The sequence below is a fragment of the Hyperolius riggenbachi genome, chromosome 12 (assembly GCF_040937935.1).
Source record: "Hyperolius riggenbachi isolate aHypRig1 chromosome 12, aHypRig1.pri, whole genome shotgun sequence".
In the NCBI taxonomy this organism is placed as follows: domain Eukaryota; kingdom Metazoa; phylum Chordata; class Amphibia; order Anura; family Hyperoliidae; genus Hyperolius; species Hyperolius riggenbachi.
The window spans coordinates 45,094,833-45,113,614 of record NC_090657.1 but is presented as its reverse complement, the minus strand read 5'-3'; the positions used below and the strand labels follow the sequence as shown (position 1 = coordinate 45,113,614).

General features: G+C 43.5%; 1 protein-coding gene and 1 long non-coding RNA gene across 2 annotated transcripts in view; one reads left to right on the top strand and one right to left on the bottom strand.

The window, feature by feature from the left end:
- Positions 1 to 18,782, top strand: part of LOC137541573 (uncharacterized) — a 656,441-nt gene that overhangs the window by 107,085 nt on the left and 530,574 nt on the right. Inside the window, exon 3 of the long non-coding RNA XR_011025221.1 lies at positions 2,032 to 2,124. This is a non-coding gene — a long non-coding RNA (uncharacterized lncRNA). The remainder of the gene's footprint in view (positions 1 to 2,031; positions 2,125 to 18,782) is intronic.
- LOC137541570 (corticotropin-releasing factor receptor 1) overlaps positions 1 to 18,782 on the bottom strand; it is a 366,548-nt gene that overhangs the window by 323,224 nt on the left and 24,542 nt on the right. The window contains exons 2-3 of the mRNA XM_068262939.1: positions 14,030 to 14,181; positions 5,229 to 6,106 (exon numbers count right to left, since the gene is read on the bottom strand). Of these exons, the coding sequence (XP_068119040.1) occupies positions 5,229 to 5,267 (39 nt within the window). The 5' untranslated portion in view covers positions 5,268 to 6,106; positions 14,030 to 14,181. The remainder of the gene's footprint in view (positions 1 to 5,228; positions 6,107 to 14,029; positions 14,182 to 18,782) is intronic.

Genomic DNA, 18,782 nt, shown 5'->3' with positions numbered 1-18,782 from the left:
TATCTGCTACCGATTGTGCAAATTGGGGGTCATATCTGCTACCGATTGTGCAAATTAGGGGTCATATCTGCTACCGATTGTGCATATTGGGGGTCATATCTGCTAGCGATTGTGCATATTGGGGGTCATATCTGCTAGCGATTGTGCATATTGGGGTCATATCTGCTAGCGATTGTGCATATTGGGGTCATATCTGCTAGCGATTGTGCATATTGGGGTCATATCTGCTACCGATTGTGCATATTGGGGTCATATCTGCTACCGATTGTGCATATTGGGGCCATATCTGCTACCGATTGTGCATATTGGGGTTATTGAACATGTTTTTTGTTCAAATCTGCTCACATTACGTGTATTTTCTTGAGAAAACCTGCACAATTATGTGAATTTTCTGGGGAAAGGGTCACCAAAACTTGGGCCCTCTGTCTTTGCGTTGCACTTTTAAAGGGAACCCGAGGTGAGAATAATATTGAGGCTGCCATATTTATCTCCTTTTTAAGTAATACCAGCTGCCTGGCTGCCGTGTTGGTCCTCTGCCTCTAATTCTTTCAACCATAGACCCTGAACAAGCATGCAGCAGGTCAGGGGTTTCTGACAGTATTGTCAGAACTGCCAAGATTAGCTGCATGCTTGTTTCTGGTGTAATTCAGTTCACTACTACAGCCAAATAAATCAGCAGGGCTGCCAGGCAACTAGAATTGTTTAAAAGGAAATAAATATGGCAGCCACCATATCACTCTCACCCTGGGTTCACTTTAAATTAGTTAGCCCCGCCCTCATTCGGTCATGACCACGCCCATTTTTGTTGTAGCCACACCCATTTTTTGCCGCTTCGCGTGCCGCAGGCCGTCAGCTCCCAAGGAAATTGGTCCAGCACCTGCATAGCACCCCCTAAAAAAAAATTCCTGGAGCCGCCACTGGATACTGGGTAGGAACAGAGCAGCACACCATTATACCACTTACAGATAGCATCAGCCCAGGGGTAGCATTTAAGGAGCTAGAAATTGTATTTAAAAGAACATTTTATGAAGTTTAGATTGGGCATAAATAGGAATAACCTTAAAGAGAACCCGAGGTGAGGTTCTGACAATGCAATCCGCATACAGAGGCTGGGTCTGCCTATACTGCCCAGCCTCTGTTGCTATCCAGATCCCCCTAAGCCCTCCCTGCGCTCTGCTATCCCCCATAAATCACAGCCGCGCTGTGGACACGCAGCGTGTCACAGCGGGCTGTGTTTACCTCTGTAGTGTCAGTCTTGGCGCTCCCCCACCTCCTCCATAGCTCCGGTCCCCGCCCACGTCCCTTCCCTCCCCGCTGATTAGAGGGAAGGGACGTGGGTGCGGACCAGAGCTATGCAGGAGGCGGAGGGAGCGGCGAGACTGACACTACAGAGGTAAACACAGCCCGCTGTGACGCTGCGTGTCCACAGCACGGCTGTGATTTATGGGGGAAAGCAGAGCGCAGGGGGGGGGGAGCTTATGGGGATCTGGATAGCAAGAGAGGCTGGGCTGTATAGGCAGACCCAGCCTCTGTATGCGGATAGCATTGTCAGAACCCCACCTCGGGTTCTCTTTAATTAAAAGAAAAAAAAGGTAGCCTTGCAAAAGTAAAGAACCACTATCACAAAAACATTGTTAATTTTAAATCTAAAATGTATATTTGCTCCAGAGTAAAATGCACTATAAATGACCTATCTTCCTATGTCTCTGTCACAGTTGGTAGTAAAAATATGACTATACTTTAATTTCAAAAGCACTTAATGACAGTTGCTCAATCCAACTGTGAAAATGAGTAGCCAGGTTGGTTGGCATCTCTATATAGATTATTTCCAGGGAGTGGCTTTATTAAGAATACAAAAACACTGAGAAGCCCTCATGAGATAAACTAGTCCAAAACCTGTCACATGTCAGCTTTTTACTACCTACTGTAAGATACCGCAACATAGGATGAGTCCTTTTTATAGTGCGGAGAAAAGTACTACCTGTATGTTTACATGTATTTAACATTTTACAAATCTTCCCACCGATTCAGGCAGAGCCATTATACACATACTAGAAAAGTACCACATGGTTATGACAGTCAGCTGGTAGTGGCAAAGACTCGTGTTTGAGGAATACGCAAAGCGTGAGTACTGAATGACTTTATACTGCTGTGCTTCACTGGTCTGCACACACTGAATTCATTAAATCCATTCCATATTAAATTTGACCTACTTCACTATCTCTGCATTGTGTAGCTATACATGGTTACACTATAGCTAACAAGGTGCTAGACCTTTCCATAGCGTGCAAAAACTAGCTTCATATGTGCAAGTGACATGAGAAGTAAGGCTAAAGTCACTTGAAGATCCTGGCCCTGTACGCAACAGAATTTCCTATTCAACAGCCCAAACAAAATACTGTAGACACACTGTGAGCACTTTCTGACCATCAGTGCTTTTTGAGCGTTTAAAAAAAATAAGTATTCCCAATGGGATGTGGTACCTTCTGAGTTTTCAGGATCACAGGGGAATAAACCTGCAGAGAAATTGGCAGATGTGTAACTTGTCATTTCATACATGTGAAATTAGAAGCTGCAGTTCATGTAGGTCGTCTTCACACTGGCAGCTGACAGGGACACAATCACAACCTGTCAGCACGTTCTTTGGAACCGTCAGGTATTAGCTGACAGCTGCAGATATTCATTACTGGTGGCAGAGCAGCTTCATACTTGTGCATGCATGTCCATGCAAGCGAAACGGTCAGTCAACAGCACCGTAACCGTTCCACTTCTTCACTGCTTACATGCAGTTAGTTAGTTGTTGATGTGAACGCTGGCATGAAGTTGAATTATACAGAAACTGAATATTGGTCAATACCTGGCAAACAAAAGACTAACACGGCTGCCTGCCATGAGCCCAAGTATACAAGTAGACCGGCCCACGTGCGCCTCTTTCTTAAGCATGTCCTCCTCAACTTGAGTGAAGCTTGTTGCCTGCATTTGCTGCTGTATGAGAGGGTTACCATATGAAAGCAGATGCAGGTGCCACAGGTTTCTTCAGTTAAGCCTGTAAGGACACACACAGCACGGAGGCTCATGACATCTGCCTGTATATGCACGCTCATGATAGGCAGCTGGGCCGGTCGTTCATGCACCACCCTGTACTACAATTGGAAAATGCAATGCAATTTTGTTTGATTTAGCAATGCAATTTTTCCATGATTGTTCTGCTATTGCATATACGATTTTTTTCCTGGATGCTAGGAACACAAGAAATACAGCATACAGGATGTTTGTTTGCAATGGGGCAAAATCGGATCAAGTGGTATAAAAGGGTTTATGCTATTTTTATTTTGCAGATCCCATCTAGTATGAAAAAAGGCCTTATAGCCATAGCTCCATAATGCTTGTGTACCAGGTGGAAGTGGGTGTGTAGGGGTGTGTGGTTTTATATAGGTTGCAATATTTTTTACGAGGCAAATGTAGAGAATGCATACAACACTTCCACGGAATAAGGCTACTATGTTCTCATACTATAATCTATAATTAGAGATGGAAATTACATGCAGTATTAGGATACGTTAAAGACAGCATCAAAAGGGGTGTGTGAGGGGTGCGGGCCGCTCTGGGTGTCACCTCAGAAGGGGTGACACCAGAGCAGGGCAGATGTGACGGGGGGGGGTGCAGACAGAGAGGGTCCCCCTCCTTTGAGCAGAGTGGCACAGTAGATGTGCTTTCAAGAGCAGATTTTACAATTGCTGTGCTGTCTCTCATCTGCTCCACTCGCTGCAGCAGATGGCGAGGGCTCCACTTCCTGGTTCTAATGTCATGTGATTACACAGAATGTGCAGAAAAACCAGGAAGTAGAGGCTGGCAACTGCATCGAGTGGAGGACGGACTGGACAGGATACACTGATCTTCTAATGGTACAATCTGCTCTACATTACCCACATACACTGTGCTACTTTGCCCAAAGAAGGGAGGAAATGTTGGGCCCTGTTCCCCATCACCAGGGATATATAGTGAGGAATGGTATGTGTTTGGTGGAGGGGGTTATGCAAAGATTACCTTCCTAATACCGCATTTTGGAGGGGGGAGACTGAGGACACACAAAGGCTCCAAGGGGAATAGGGCATTTTTAAAGGCTTCTTTAATTTTTGTGGGCAGCAAGAATATAACTTTAGTTTGTCTGGCCCCAAAAAAGTCTGTTAGCCAGGCCCCATCAGTAAAACTCTGACACCACCCAATCTCCAATCCCCCTCCCAAACACACACTACAGGTCCTTCTCACTCCCACTCAGTGCAGCTCCACACTGTGCAGTCTATCTTATTGTGGCTCCCATCTCTGCATGTCATGTTCCAGGAAAGGTGATGGGGTGCACGGCGTGGCTACACTGAAGAGAGGAGTGAGGAGGACCTGTCCCGCCGCTGGAAGCAGATAATGTGTAATGCTCTGCTGCCACTGCTCTACATATTATAGGAATTTACAGAAATATTATACATAGAGCAACAGGAGTTAGAATTGAGCCAGAGTACAATATAATAAAATGGACAATGGCAAAAGGAAAACTTAATTTGACTACTCTGCTTTTCATAATTAGGCTATAGATATATGTATTACTAGCTAAAAGGCCCGCCCATCGAAAAAATGGGCGCTAGGCCATGGCTGCGACCAACCCCGCGGCCGATGTCCGCAAGCGGATGTACGCGACCCATGCAAACTCAAACGTTCGCACACGCCTGGCCTCCCTCCGCTGTCTGTGAGATAAATAAGAAACCCCGCTGTCTGTGGTCTGCCTGTGTGACGCGCATGCGCCAGGCACGACGCACGTACACAGGAAGATGCAGGATTGGGAATTTGTTATATAGGATAGTAAGACTTGAATGGGTATAATTTTGTTGACGGTTGCTCATTTTTTTTTGTAGTTTTCTCATCTGCATACATCTGTTAATTCAAAGATGACAGTTTCACATTGCTCAATTGAAATAATTATCAGAAAACCAAAAGGATGAAAAATGTCATTTTCCCCATTGGCTACTCCTCACTCCCATTGCACACAATCACAACTTGGCTTTGAAGCTGTTACAGCCGATCTAATACTGGAAAGCACAGCTAAATGTGTGTAATCTGCTAGTGTCTGTGTTTCAAGAACCTAATCCTTATTTATGCATTAAAGAAAAACTGTTCCAGTACACATAGATGGATGATACAGATAATACCCAGAAGTAGAAATAGTAATGCCTTCTTACCTGCACAAGGAGAAGAGACTGAGTTTTAGTAAGCAGCATTGTGTTCTGTAGAGGTTTGCAAGGTTAGCCAGCAGAGCAGACCACAAAAGTCGGCTGATAAAGTACAGTAACTCTGAATACCTCTTAAAAGAGTAGCTGACTTATCCAATTAGATTTAGATTCATGTAGGGACAGTGGTGAAATAAAGGCACGATTAAAGTATGTGTCACCCATGAGGAAGGCACGTTGTTCCCCAATCCAAGCTAGGAAGCGAGTACAGAGCACAAAAACCTGAAACTGCAGGTGGATGAAGGGAAACCCAGTGATTAGGATTTATGTAGCCGGGTATTCAGGTATGAAGAAGGTTGGTTGAAGAGCACTTACACATGGTGGGAGTTTATGGGTTCCTCTGTAGCAAGATTTATTTTCCAGGCTTTAAGTAGCTGCGGTTTCATCTTCTACATTTTTCATGCAATGTTACTTTCCCTCACCACTCTTGTGCACTCTTCTTGTATTCAATTATGTTTAGATCCTTTTTTCCTCCTCCTTTTTTTTTTGGTCCACTTAACCTCTGTTTGCCATTCTCTGGCTGTTGCTTGTGTATTGCTTTTCAGATTCTTTGCATTACAATATTTTTTGTTCCTTCAGATGCTGTTGTATTACTACCTTCCCACTTTAGGTAGTCTTTCCTTTTTGTCATACATCTCAGTACTGTACCTCTGTCTTCCTCTCACTGAATTTCTCTGTGCACTCTTTCTCTTCCCCCTCCTCTTTTCCAGCTTCTCCCTCCCTCTGTCTTCCTCTCTCCCAAGGTGCAGTCCCACCGTTCTCTCTTCCAGCTTCCCTTCAGCCTCTGGTCACAGCTTCAACAGCTTTCTCATCCAGAAGAAAATGAAAACCTAAGGAGGAAAACAAAGACTGTTAAACTTCTACCCGCCTTTTCTTTTTTTTGAAACAACATTTTATTTGACTTTTCACAAGTTACATTAGCAAAGTTTCATTTCCTCCATGAGGTATTTAGCTTAACAGATTTAACACACAGGAAGTAACTTTACAAACCAAATTATTTAAGCATAAAGAGTCCAATAAGAAACTCCCCCTATAATGTCTTAAGAGAATGTTTAACTGGATCGTCCTTTCTCCCCTCCCCCCTCCCCCCCATTTCTCCCTCCCCCCTCCCTCCGCCCTTCCCTGTCACTCCAGATCATATACTTCTAAGAGACCCTAAGAAATGTCTAATTTTCCGAGCGCGCCCAGCAAATGTTCCGTCAGATACCATTTTGTGTACTTGAAGTGTTCCATCAAGTCTTTTATTTCCTGTTGTGTGTAAATCCTTTCAATAAAGAGTTTCCACTTTTTAAAGAATGTCTTTGTTTTCTTGTCTTTGTGGTTTAGTGTGTCCATTTTATCCAGCTGATGGAGGTGCATGAGTTCCTCTTTAACATCCCAAATTGTGGGAGGACTTGCATAGATCCATTTATTGAAAATCACCTTTCTGGCTGTGATTAGGATCAGATGAGCTAGTTTACTCAAGCCTTTAGTATTAGCTTGTGGATTGTCTCCTGACTCTGTATGTGATTCTTCAAAGTTGAACAGCATTAGCAGAGGGCTCAGTTCCAGTTGGATTTTACACATTTGTTTGGTATATTGCATTATTTTTTTCCAAAAATCTACCACAATTGGACAACTCCACACACAATGATATAAATCTGCGTCCGCTTGGTTACACTTAGGGCATTTAGGTGTGTAGTACGCTGGTGGATTCTTATATTTAATATTGAAGGCATACTTTGCCTTATGAATAAATTTTAAATGGGACTCTCGCCAGTTTTCCCCCACTATCAGTTTATGGATTACCCCATATCCCTCAAGGATTTTTTGTGGAAGGTCATTGCTTGATATATGTTTAGACCAGCCGGCGAGATTATTTGCTGCTTTTTTGGCAACCGTTAACTGCTGGAGGTCCGTCTGAATCATAGACAGTGATATTTTAGGAATATGCGGGGCTAGGAATTCATCCAGTTTATTCAATGTGGTTATTTTTTTAAATTGGTTCCCCTTGCTTTCTAGAAATGATCTCAATTGGCCATAGTATAGGAAATGATGGCGCGGAATGTCGTAATTTGACCTGATACCCATAAAGGATAGTAATTTGCCTGCATTCAAATCTAGTAATTGCCCCAACCGGTGAATTCCTTTGTCCTGCCATTCATAGAAACCTCCATGGGCAAGGCTCGCCGGAAACTCCGGCAAGCCGCGTAGGGGCATATATTTAGAAACCAGGTAAGGCATGTTAAATGTTTTGCACAGCTCTCTCCAAGTCACTATAGTATCATTCAAAATTTTGCTACTTCTAAATTTTGGTGGTAAATGCTTATATGATGTGTGTAGCAAACCAGAGAGGGACCATGGTTCGGCGTATGCGGACTCTAGATCATAATTTGAATAAATACTCGAGTTATTAATCCAATCCCTTACATGGCGGGTTAGGCAAGCTATATTATATCTTCGTATATCGGGTATAGCTAGGCCTCCCCAAATTTTAGGGAGCTGTAGCTTGGAGAGAGCTATTCTTGCCTTCCCCTTTTTCCACAGAAAGCGTATGAATGCACTATATAAATCTTTGACATCTGAATGCCTCATCAGCAATGGTATTGTCTGTAGAGGGTAGAGTAATCTGCCAAAAGACACCGATTTGATTAATGAAGCCCGTCCCATCAGATTAATGGGCAGGTTTTCCCAATTAGCTAGTTGGCGCTTAATATCCAGTATCAGGGGGTAATAATTTTTTGAGTACATAAGAGATGGGTCTCTAGGGAATTTGATTCCTAAATAAGTTACCTGCGAGCAGATCTTAACTGGGAGGTGTGTCATATTTATTTTCGGGGCTAATTTGGATAAGTACATTAGTTCGCATTTGGATACATTAACTTTGAAGCCACTTAATTTACCTATTTCCTCAATTTTCCCCAGTACCTGTTCTAGTTGTATCATCGGATCCTGTAGGAATAACAGAATATCATCGGCAAACATGGCTTGCGACACTTTATGTCCCCCGATAGTGATTCCCGCAATATTCGCCTCAAGAAATCGGGTCATAGGCTCCAAGGCTAGATTAAAGAGCAGAGGTGACAAGGGGCACCCCTGTCTCGTGCCCTTCTCAAGCGTAAAAGGGTCAGACAAAAAACCTGGGGTGTAAATACGGGCACTGGGATTTATATGCATAGCTTTTATTAAATTTCGTAACGAGCCAGTGATTTTCATTTTATCCAGCACGCCCTCAAGCCACTCCCAGGATACATTATCGAAGGCCTTTTCCGCATCAATCATTAAAATGGCATAATTTTTGCATGTTTCGGGATAGGCTTTAGCATAATCCTGGACCAGGAGTAGTTTCCTAACATTGGCTACTGCTGATCTGTTTCTGACAAATCCCACTTGGTGTGGGCTGACAAGCTTGGGAAGAAGATTAGCCAAACGATCCGCCATTATTTTTGATAGTATTTTTATATCTTGGTTAATTAGAGATATCGGCCGAAATGATCCTGGTAGTAGGGGATCCTTGCCAGCTTTGGGAAGTAATTTGATATAAGCCATGTTTGCCGATGTGGGGTACCTACCCTCCCTCAGAATTGTGTTAAAAAGAGTCGTCAGATATGGCACCAGGTCCTGACGTATTAGTTTGAAAAATTCCGAAGATAATCCGTCTGGGCCCGGCGCCTTACCATTAGCAAGATTCCTGATCGTGTTCTGGACTTCATTTTCGATTATAGGGGAGTTTAGTTCCAATAGATCTTCCTCTGAAAGAGAAGGAAGAGACACTCTGTCCAGCCAACTCTGCACTGTGTCTCTAGTCCCAGTAGTGATAGTATCAGCATATAATTTTTTATAGAACTCTTGGAATATGGTGTTGATGTTTTTAGGGTTGTGTTCTACCTGACCTAGAGGTGATTGGAGAGAAGTGATTACTGTGGTGTTAAAAGGGGGTTTTGACATGCGAGAAAGTAATGTGCCTATTTTATTACCGAATTTGTAGAAGTATAGATCTTTATAGGATTTTAGGTACATATCCCGTGTCTTTAAATTTATTTCCGTGTCTCTTTTAACTTTTTGCCATTCTATTCTTGCCTCAGGTGAGGGGTTATCAAGGAAATTCTTATGGGCCGCCCGTAGCGATTCTATTGATTTCATGTACTGGTTATGTGTTGCTTTACGCTTGGCTGCTACATAACTTATAATTCTCCCCCTTAAAGTGGGTTTAGCTGCCTCCCAAAATAAAAAGATGTCTTTTATATGTGCCCGATTATCTTCCTTGTACTCCCACCACCATTGCTGGAGCAGGTGTGCAAATCCCTCATCCTCATACAAGTAGGATGGGAACCGCCACAGTATGTCCGTCCCCTTAGGTACCGTAGTGGAGAAGGTCATTTGTACTGGAGCATGATCGGAGATTACTAAGTCTAAGATATCAATGGTTAGAACCTGGGACATGGCCCTTTGGGATAATAAAAAGTAATCTAGCCTTGACCATATGTCATGAGGGGGTGAATAAAAAGTAAACTCCTCACCATCTGGGTGTAATGACCTCCAGCCGTCACATAGACTTGCCGTTTGGATATAATCCTGGAATAGGACAGATTTAGCTGCAGTTTGAGAGCTGGCTGCTCTTCTTTTGGATCTATCTTCCCCCAAGTTTGCCATAGCATTAAAGTCTCCCCCTTGAATAAATTTGCCCGTGTCGGCGGAAAGGGTATTGGTCAAAAGATCTGCAAAAAAGGACTTATCCTCAGCGTTAGGCCCGTATACATTCATGATCGACACCTCCTCACCCGCTAAACGAAGCTTAATCCTTACCCACCTCCCTTCTTTGTCGCATTGTTCCTCGATTACCTGACCCTGTACTTGTTTATGTATTAATATAAGTACCCCCGCCTTTTTCCCCTGAGCTGGCGAACCATATACTTGTCCCACCCAAGATTTACGCATATAATTAAATTGGTCTCTTGTTAGATGGCATTCCTGTAGTAATGCAATATCGGTCTTTACCTTCTTTAGATGTCTTAAGATAATTGATCGCTTACTCGGGGACCGAAGTCCCTTAACATTCCATGTTGTTATTCGTAATGCCATTTCCACGAAAATGTTAGATCTAGTGACCACCAAGCGTCCACTGACAATTTAACCCGTCTGATCTGGAGTGGCTTAACCAGGACCCATCCCTTCCCTTTCCCCCCCTTGTAGATTCCCCAACCTGAAAACCAAACAAAAATTATTATCCAACACATATAACCCCACATAATGTGACTTCACTTTTTTCCCGGATGACCTTCCTCCATCTCCAAAACCGGTCCCCCTCTCACTACTCTCAGGCTTCTTTTATGATATTTTTCCTAGAGCATTAACTCAAACTTTAGTACCAAAGTATACCAGAATGTGATCATTAATAGAAAATAACACATGCTATGTCATTTTGGCTCAAACCTTTCTCTAGCTATACAACAGCACCCCCTGCTGACAAACCCTCAAGCTTGAAGGTTGATGTACAGAGAGTCAATCATTTGTGGCATTTTCAGACACTGAGCGTAAAAAGGATAAAGCCTCAGTAGCAGATGTAAATATATGATCCTTGTCTTTGTCGTCTGTGATCCTCATCGTTGCTGGGTATTGCAATGCGAATTTCCACTTCATGCCTATACACATTTCACATGCAGACTTGAATAGCTGACGTTTTTTGGACACCTCCACAGAGTAATCATTAAACAAGAATACTTTTCGGCCTTGATAGTCCAGCGGGTGTCCCAGGTCCCTGTAGGCTCTTAACAGGTCTGCTTTTTCAGCAAAGTCTAGATAGCGAGCGAGTACCAGTCTGGGGGGCTTTGTATCCTGGTCAGAGCGGGGCGGCCCGACCCTATGGGCTCGTTCTACTTTCATGGGCCTTTTGAACCCCAGCATTTTGGGGATTGTTGTCATGCACAACTCTCGGAGAGCAGGAGCTGCTATATTTTCCGGGACCCCCCACCACTCTGATATTATTTCTCCGTGACCTGTTTTCCAGGTCCTGTAACTTGTCTTTAATAGCTTTGTTCTCCTCAAGCAATTTCTTATGATCTGTGCTTCCTTTAGCTGCTTCATCTTCTAAAGATTGAATCCTAAATTCAGCATGCGTCAGCCTCTGGGCATGTGCTTGGAGATTACTATTAATGGCCTGGATGGACTTATCTAGAGTAGCCTGCAGCGTGGCCTGCAGCTCTGGGGCTAACTGTCTGGCCACCTCCGTTGCCAAAAGTTTATAGTCTATGGCCAGTTTATCCCCCTCACCTGACTGCTGTGTGGAGAGTTCATCTTCCGACCCCCAGTCTGCCGCCCGCTGAGAAATGTCCTCTCCTTGTAGGGGCTGAGACTGCTCCATGTGCTGTGGGGAGGCAGCGGCGGCCATCTTGGTGTGCTCCATGTCGGCCTTTCCTTTGCGTGGGACGGATCGCAGCAAGTAGCGATCCATAAGCGGCGGATTCCGTGCCTGAGCGCTCCGGTGTCCTCCCTCTATGTCGTGGCTGTGCAGGGGGTGCTTTTTTCTGCCGTTCAGCCTAGCGGAGGGGGATCGGTATGCGGAGCTCCTCTTTCAGCCTGTCACCATCCGGGCGCCGGAACCGGAAGTCCTACCCGCCTTTTCATTCTTCAGATATCAGCTAATCAGCTAATGAGTTAACTTCTGCTATGTCCCTTTAATGTCACCCAACCCAACACAGATTTTAAAATCCCCCCCACAAAACCTTAATAGATTGTATCTCTTTTGCTTGGCATTCATTTCCATGTATTGCAACATTTTACGCTCAGGGGTGTCACTGTATGGGGGGGTGCAACTACTAACTTTCCCTTCTTCCCATGAACCACCTTACACTGATCCATAGTTATATGTAGGAATTTTCTGCTCAGTTTAATCAGATCCTGATTGACAAGGATTCCTTTTTAAATGACAAGCAATTCAGATTCATTTTGGTCTGTTAGGCATGTGAGTCTTGCATGTCGCATGCCCCTTCTACACTGCACAGGCAGGCAGTGACACCACCACTTCCTGCTTCAGATTTGCAGTGCCTTGTGTCACGTGCCTGGACAATTAACTAGGAACAGATTTGATTTCTCTTTAACAGTCAGCATAGAGGTGAAACAGACATCTGCATCTGAAATGGAGTAGAGAGTAAAGGTGTTACATTGCTAGACCTGTATTGTCAGGCGTGTGTAAGTCACAAAGCTGTCTGAACCGCACTTTTGGTCATGGTAGCAGACCGCACAAATGTATTAAGCCATTTTCCTGCTACTCTGCTTTAAAGAGACACTGAAGCAAAAAAAAAAATGATATAGTGAATTGGTTGTGTACTATGAATAATTACTAGAAGATTAGCAGCAAAGAAAATATTCTCATATTTTTATTTTCAGGTATATAGTGTGTTTTCTAACATTACATCATTATATAATATGTGCAGATTACACAACATTCAGCATTCAAAATGATTCTTTCAGAGCAGTCTGTGAACTAATGACCTCTCCTCTGGCAGAGAAAAAGAAAATAGTTCAATAACACTTGAGATAATAAAAGTCAGAAAACAGCCCTCTCCACGACTTTGAAAGTCGTAGAGCTTAATGGCTTTTTTTTCATAGAGATAACTGGAGTTTCTTAACTCTTCCTGTACTGGAAACAATTAGACTGATGTATCTGATCTTAATGTTTTATTTCTTATCTGTACTACACATACAAATCATAATATCATAATTTTTTTTCCGCTTCAGTGTCTTTTTAAATATCACTGCATTATGTGTGGCACTGTGGTTGGTTTTCCTTCAAGGCAGTCTTGCGTTACATCTTTAGGAAGCATTAGGCATAATAATAGAATGATCTTTAATCTGTTCTGCAAAGGTGTTGCAGTGTCTTGTGACAAATCTTACGGAGAATGCCTCGCACATTAATAGCCCCCTTTTCGCTTGTGCTTTTCTGCTTCAGCTAGATTTCCACTGACTTCTGTTTAACCACTGAACAGGTTTTATCACGGTTTCTATGCCTAGCCATTCCTCATTTAGTTACGCATTGTCCGTTTTTGCGGACTGGTGCAGAAGAGGCATAAACAGGCTCAGTGAATGAAGTGGTCTTTTTCCTCTGTTGCCCATGCTATTATGGAATCAAACATCATTGCCCAGGGATTCTTCAGTGGGATAAACTTGCCTCCTTTGGTTCCTTCATCCCATTTCAACTTAGTGACTTGAAGGACTACTGTATTCCGTGTGTGATAAGCTGAACATAGATATAAGATGGGTATTGCAGATTGATTTCCAGCAGTCTATGGGCTACAGCCTCACATATGCAATCACATAGGGAAAGATTGAACAAAACTGTTAAATAACATTTTGTGACATAGCATTTGCTCCCCCAAGAGAAGTCAGCACAGTGAGGTCTTCTCCCCCTCCCTTCTGATACATGCTACCTGAACGTGTGCATCTATGCCTAAAACTGTGCCAGGGCACCTCTTCAGATGCTAGATCATGCCTTCTCACCCCAGCGTCCTGCAATGTGTGTGGCCACCTCTGCTCCTGTCACACATTCTGGCTTTCTGAATATTGACTTGTGTATGCAATTCACAAACCTAAGTAGGACTTGTATTTACTTTAAACCTCTACTATCAATGTGTCTATTGTAAATCCTAAGTTGCTGGAAACCTTTCACAGTTGACTATTGTAAAGCCAGCAATAAAGAGCAGTCACTTGAGCACAGAGTGATTGAGATGTGGAATGTGCCTTCTGCTCCCCCCCCCCCCCCCCCCCCCTGCACCAACCTTTTATTTTCTTAAATATCTCAGCCTCTTGCCATCAGCAATGTCCTGTGTCATTCAGGGCGAGTTCACCCTCAGCTCATCTGCAGGTTGTGAAGGAGTCCTTCATAGCCCCCGGCGTCCCTTCCAGAGATTACATAGCCAAACAGCCCGCACTGCAGAGGGAGAGCAGCAATGTGACAGTCAGCAAAGGCAGGGACATCAGCTGTTTGCTCTCCTAACCTAGAGAAGGGGGGGGCACTTCTCATACGGGGGAATCCCTTCACCACCTCCTATAACTGTATAGAGCAGTCCCTCTCTCCCCCCCGATTCTCCCACTCATTTTCTTGCTGGATACAGTCCAACTCTCCACACCCCTCCCTCTAACTGCTCTTCTGTGTGCTCATATCTCCTTTGCTGTATCCGTGCACCTTCTCATCTATTCTTCCCAAACCCCCTCTCCTCACCTTGCATCTCTATGTGCATCCATCTCCCTCTTTCCTGCCTTTCTTCCACACACTTTATATTCCGCGTTCATTATGTTGTCTGTTTGCAGTAGCATTTTGCAAATCCGTTTCGCTGCTGCTCAATATTATAAAAAATCTGTCAGTGAATTAACACCACCATCACGAAGCCCTCTTTGTTTATAATGACCGTAAAAATGGCCAAATTACGTTGTGTAAGAGAACGGAACCACATCTGTGAAGCCAATCCTACCTGTACTATGTTAAAAATTACAATCTCTGCCAGTAGTGGTTTGCATTTTTCATACTTGTCCTCTTCAGCATAAGTAATCAAGCTAAATCAGAAAAAAAAGAGCAACACTTTTTTTTGCGCTTGAATGTCAACACCCCCCCCCCCATATGTTTTATATAGCCATGTCATTCAGTTTCACATAGTGAAGGAGGACGACACAGCCACAGAATGGTGGCAGATTTCACATTCTGCAGTACACTCTTTTGACCGGACCTTTGTTTCATAGCTGTAGTCTAGATTCTGCTTTGTCTGGAGATTTTTCAAAAAACTTGATCTTTTGCCTTTTTCTCTTTTTGGCTGCATAATAGAGAACTGCTAGCTCTTCACCATTTGTTGGAACTGGGTAAAGACACTACCTTGACAGTGGGATCCTGTATACAGAAACATGAAAAAAGTTAAATGCCCCACTTCAGCACCCAATCTAGTGGACAGGGTCATGGGGAGGTAACTCACACCAGGCTTCACGTGACATGCTCTCGTGTGCCGGTTTGGAAGGAGGAAGCATTGGAGTCCCCTGAGCCATGATGTGGACCATACCCCTCGTGACCCTGTCCACTCGCTTGGGTGTGAAAGTGCATTGTTTCTGAATGCAGGATCCCAATTTCGAACTCGACACTAGCCAGTCGGTCACTAATACAATCACTAGCCTTGAGTGGAATATATAGTCAATGTGTATAAATGCTATGCTAATATTATTCAACAAGGCCTCGGTCTCACATGCACACTATACAGCAGTGCATTATTGCAATGCTCTTCTGCGTGCATTTTTGTCCAATTCTTAGCCAGCGAATGAGGACTAAATGAATGCTGTGAAATGCAGTTGTTACTGTTCAAAGACTGACCCTTAAAGTCTACCTGAGATGGGAGGATTAAAAAAAGTGTACAATACATACCTGGGGCTTTCTCCAGCCCCCTTTAAAGTGAACCTCCAGACTAAAAATAGACTCAGCAGCACTGAAAAGGCCTGGTGTTTCTTTAACAGTTTCACAGCATCAGAACTTTGTTTCTCTTATACAAGCCTCATTTTTAGATGCACAGAAGAAAACTGCCCGGGCATTTTTCCCCTGATGCTGTGCAAAGCATGATGGGATTTCTGATGTTGTTCTTGTTCTGCTGTTTTGGTGCAATTTTTTTTTTTTTTTTTTACATTTTGAATTTGACATTTGCAGCCTAGCGTGTGCAGCTGGGAGGGGTCATCAGGACACAGGACAGTTGGAACTGTGTCTCCTGCTCCTTGTCACCTCCTTTCAACCAAAAAGATGGCTGCCCCCATGACAAAGATGGCAGCCCCCATGAATCACAAACATTTGCCTGCTGTTTTAAAACAGGGTGGGTAAGAGATTATATTACCTATCTATTCTAATTAACATAACTAATGTAACTTAATGACAGTATGTTTGTTTAGGCTGAAGTTCCCCTTTAAGCTGATTGCTCCCTCGCAGTCTTCCCAAGCTGCTTCAATCCTCCGCTATGTGGCCCGGTTAATCCTCCAGTCGGCAGTGTCCGCATGCGCCCCCCTCCTCAAGCTCCTGTGTACTACTGCGCAAGCACAAAATAACCCAGGAGCGTGGTGAGGCTTTTTTTTATCTCCCTCATCTCAAGTTTCCTTTAAGCAATGCAGCGGAGTCTACACTGTCTATCCTTACAGGATACCAGAGCCGAAGCACATATGAGAAACGGGGAGCAGGCATGTATGGAGCGCCGTCCTGATGCCCACCGCTCCCCCGTTCTCCTTTCTGCCCTTCCGCTGCTTCTAAATGCCCTCTGGAACCTTCTTCTGGGTCACTGGAGTTGGGCATCACTGCACATGCACTGGCCTGGCTGCGGGTGTCCTACAGTGCGCAACTATGGCCAGGAGCGTTCTGCGCATTACATCATGAATTCTTCCCGTTTCCTCAAATGTGCTTAGTCTCTGGTATCCTTTAAAAGTGAACTAATAAAAGAATTGCTAGAATAGTTAGAGCTACAGAGTTATAAAATACACAGCTGACTTTTCTATATGCATGCACATTAACACAATATAGAAAAATAATTCTAGCTACAGTACACCATGATCTCATGTTTCCTGAAATTGATCCAACTCTGTCCATATCTTTCTATCCCTCTCCATCCTGGCAGCATGATATCGCAACACAGAATGAGGAACTTCGCCCCTTTTTTATAAAGGCTTGCGGTGTGACTTCTTAAGATTAGTTTTTGAGTCAAGGGGTACATTGTAGGAAGGAGTTTCCTTTATTTCCTGGCCGATCATTTCCATAGTTCCTCTCTAAAAGGGGAACTTCAGACTAAACAAACATACCGTCATCAAGTTACATGAGTTATGTTAATTAGAATAGATAGGTAATATAATCTTACTCACCCTGTTTTAAAAGAACAGGCAAATGTTTGTGATTCATGGGGGCTGCCATCTTTGTCATGGGGGCAGCCATCTTTTTGGTTAAAAGGAGGTGACAAGGAGCAGGAGACACAGTTCCAACTGTCCTGTGTCCTGATAACCCCTCCCAGCTGCACACGCTAGGCTTCAAATATCAAATTCAAAATGTGAAGAAGAAAAAAATTGCACCAAAACAGCAGAACGAGAACAACAAAATCAGAAATCCCATTATGCTTTGCACAGCATCAGGGGAAAAAAGCCCGGGCAGTTTTTTTCTGTGCAGCTAAAAATGAGGCTTGTATCAGAGAGGTTCTGATGCTGTGAAACTGTTAAAGAAACACCAAGCCTTTTCAGTGCTGCTGAGTCGATTTTTAGTCCGGAGGTTCACTTTAAGCTTGCCACAAGACGAGCTTGACTGCCGAGTTTGTGAGAATCTCACTCTGTGAGGCTGGGGCTGAGTTGCTACTTGACTGAACTGAAATTTAGTTTGTTTATTCCTACATGTTATCTATGCCTTTGTGTTACTATTATGAGTGTTTTTGCATTATTATGCACAACTTTGTGTGTAAATACAGTAAATGCACATATACAAAATTTTGCTAAACATTTTCTTTCAGTATTGCTGAACTAGCTAGTGGAGCGTGCTTTGCTGCGTGGTGTAGGAGTCTACGCCAATACACCATGTGTGCCGTCCGATCGGTGCCATGGTCTATCACAACAGGGCAGGAAGTTGTGTATACAGTGGCCGGCTTGGAAATGGATGATTCTGGACGACTCCTCAAATGTTTAGAGTATTTCTCGTGGGGGATTTAATGCCCCCTCTCCAAACAGTGCCTTAGTTTTCTACATTATCAGCACTGTCACATGACTGCTGCTCTCTTTTGTCCCCTCTCCTCCCAGGCAGTAATGATTTTTTGTAGGGGAACATGTCACTGAGCTGCTGGCCATAGTTTTGACGTCCGTCTCAATGAAGATAATTAAGGTGAGCCTACCTGTCCACAGGTCACGTAAATGCATGGCTAGACTCAAAATGTAGGTGTTGCCAGCTGTTTTTAAACTTTTCTCTTATAACACAGAACTACAGATATGGGTAACTAGACAGTTAATACCTATGCTAGGGGAGAAGCTTTACAGACCTTTTTCACTAGCTGTTACAATCCAAAAATTGTATTGCACACTCTTACGTGAGCTGCGTAGGGGATGGCACTCTCGCCTTGCAGCACCGCATACCTGGTCTGAATCCTTTCCTCCCACATCCCAAAAACATACAAATAAATTAATTGGCTTCCCCCTAAAAGTGGCCCTAGCCAAGATACATACACTACACTATAGATATATAGACATATGACTATGGTAGGGATTAGATTGTGAGCCCCTCTGAGGAACAGTTACGTGACCTGACAATGTACTCTATACTGTGCTGCTAAAGATGTCAGCACTATACTGTATAAATACGAAGTAAACATTGCGTGTGTTGTGATTTTTAGCTAAGGTGGAATTGTACTTCCAAAACTAAAATTTCAGTAACTACTCTTAATTTCTTACTTACTAGTAAGTAGTTAGTTACTACCTACTTAGTTAAAACACTTGAAAGCATTCCTAATTTCCCTTTGTGTAAAAAAACAGTGCAGAGAGCAGTTAAAACTT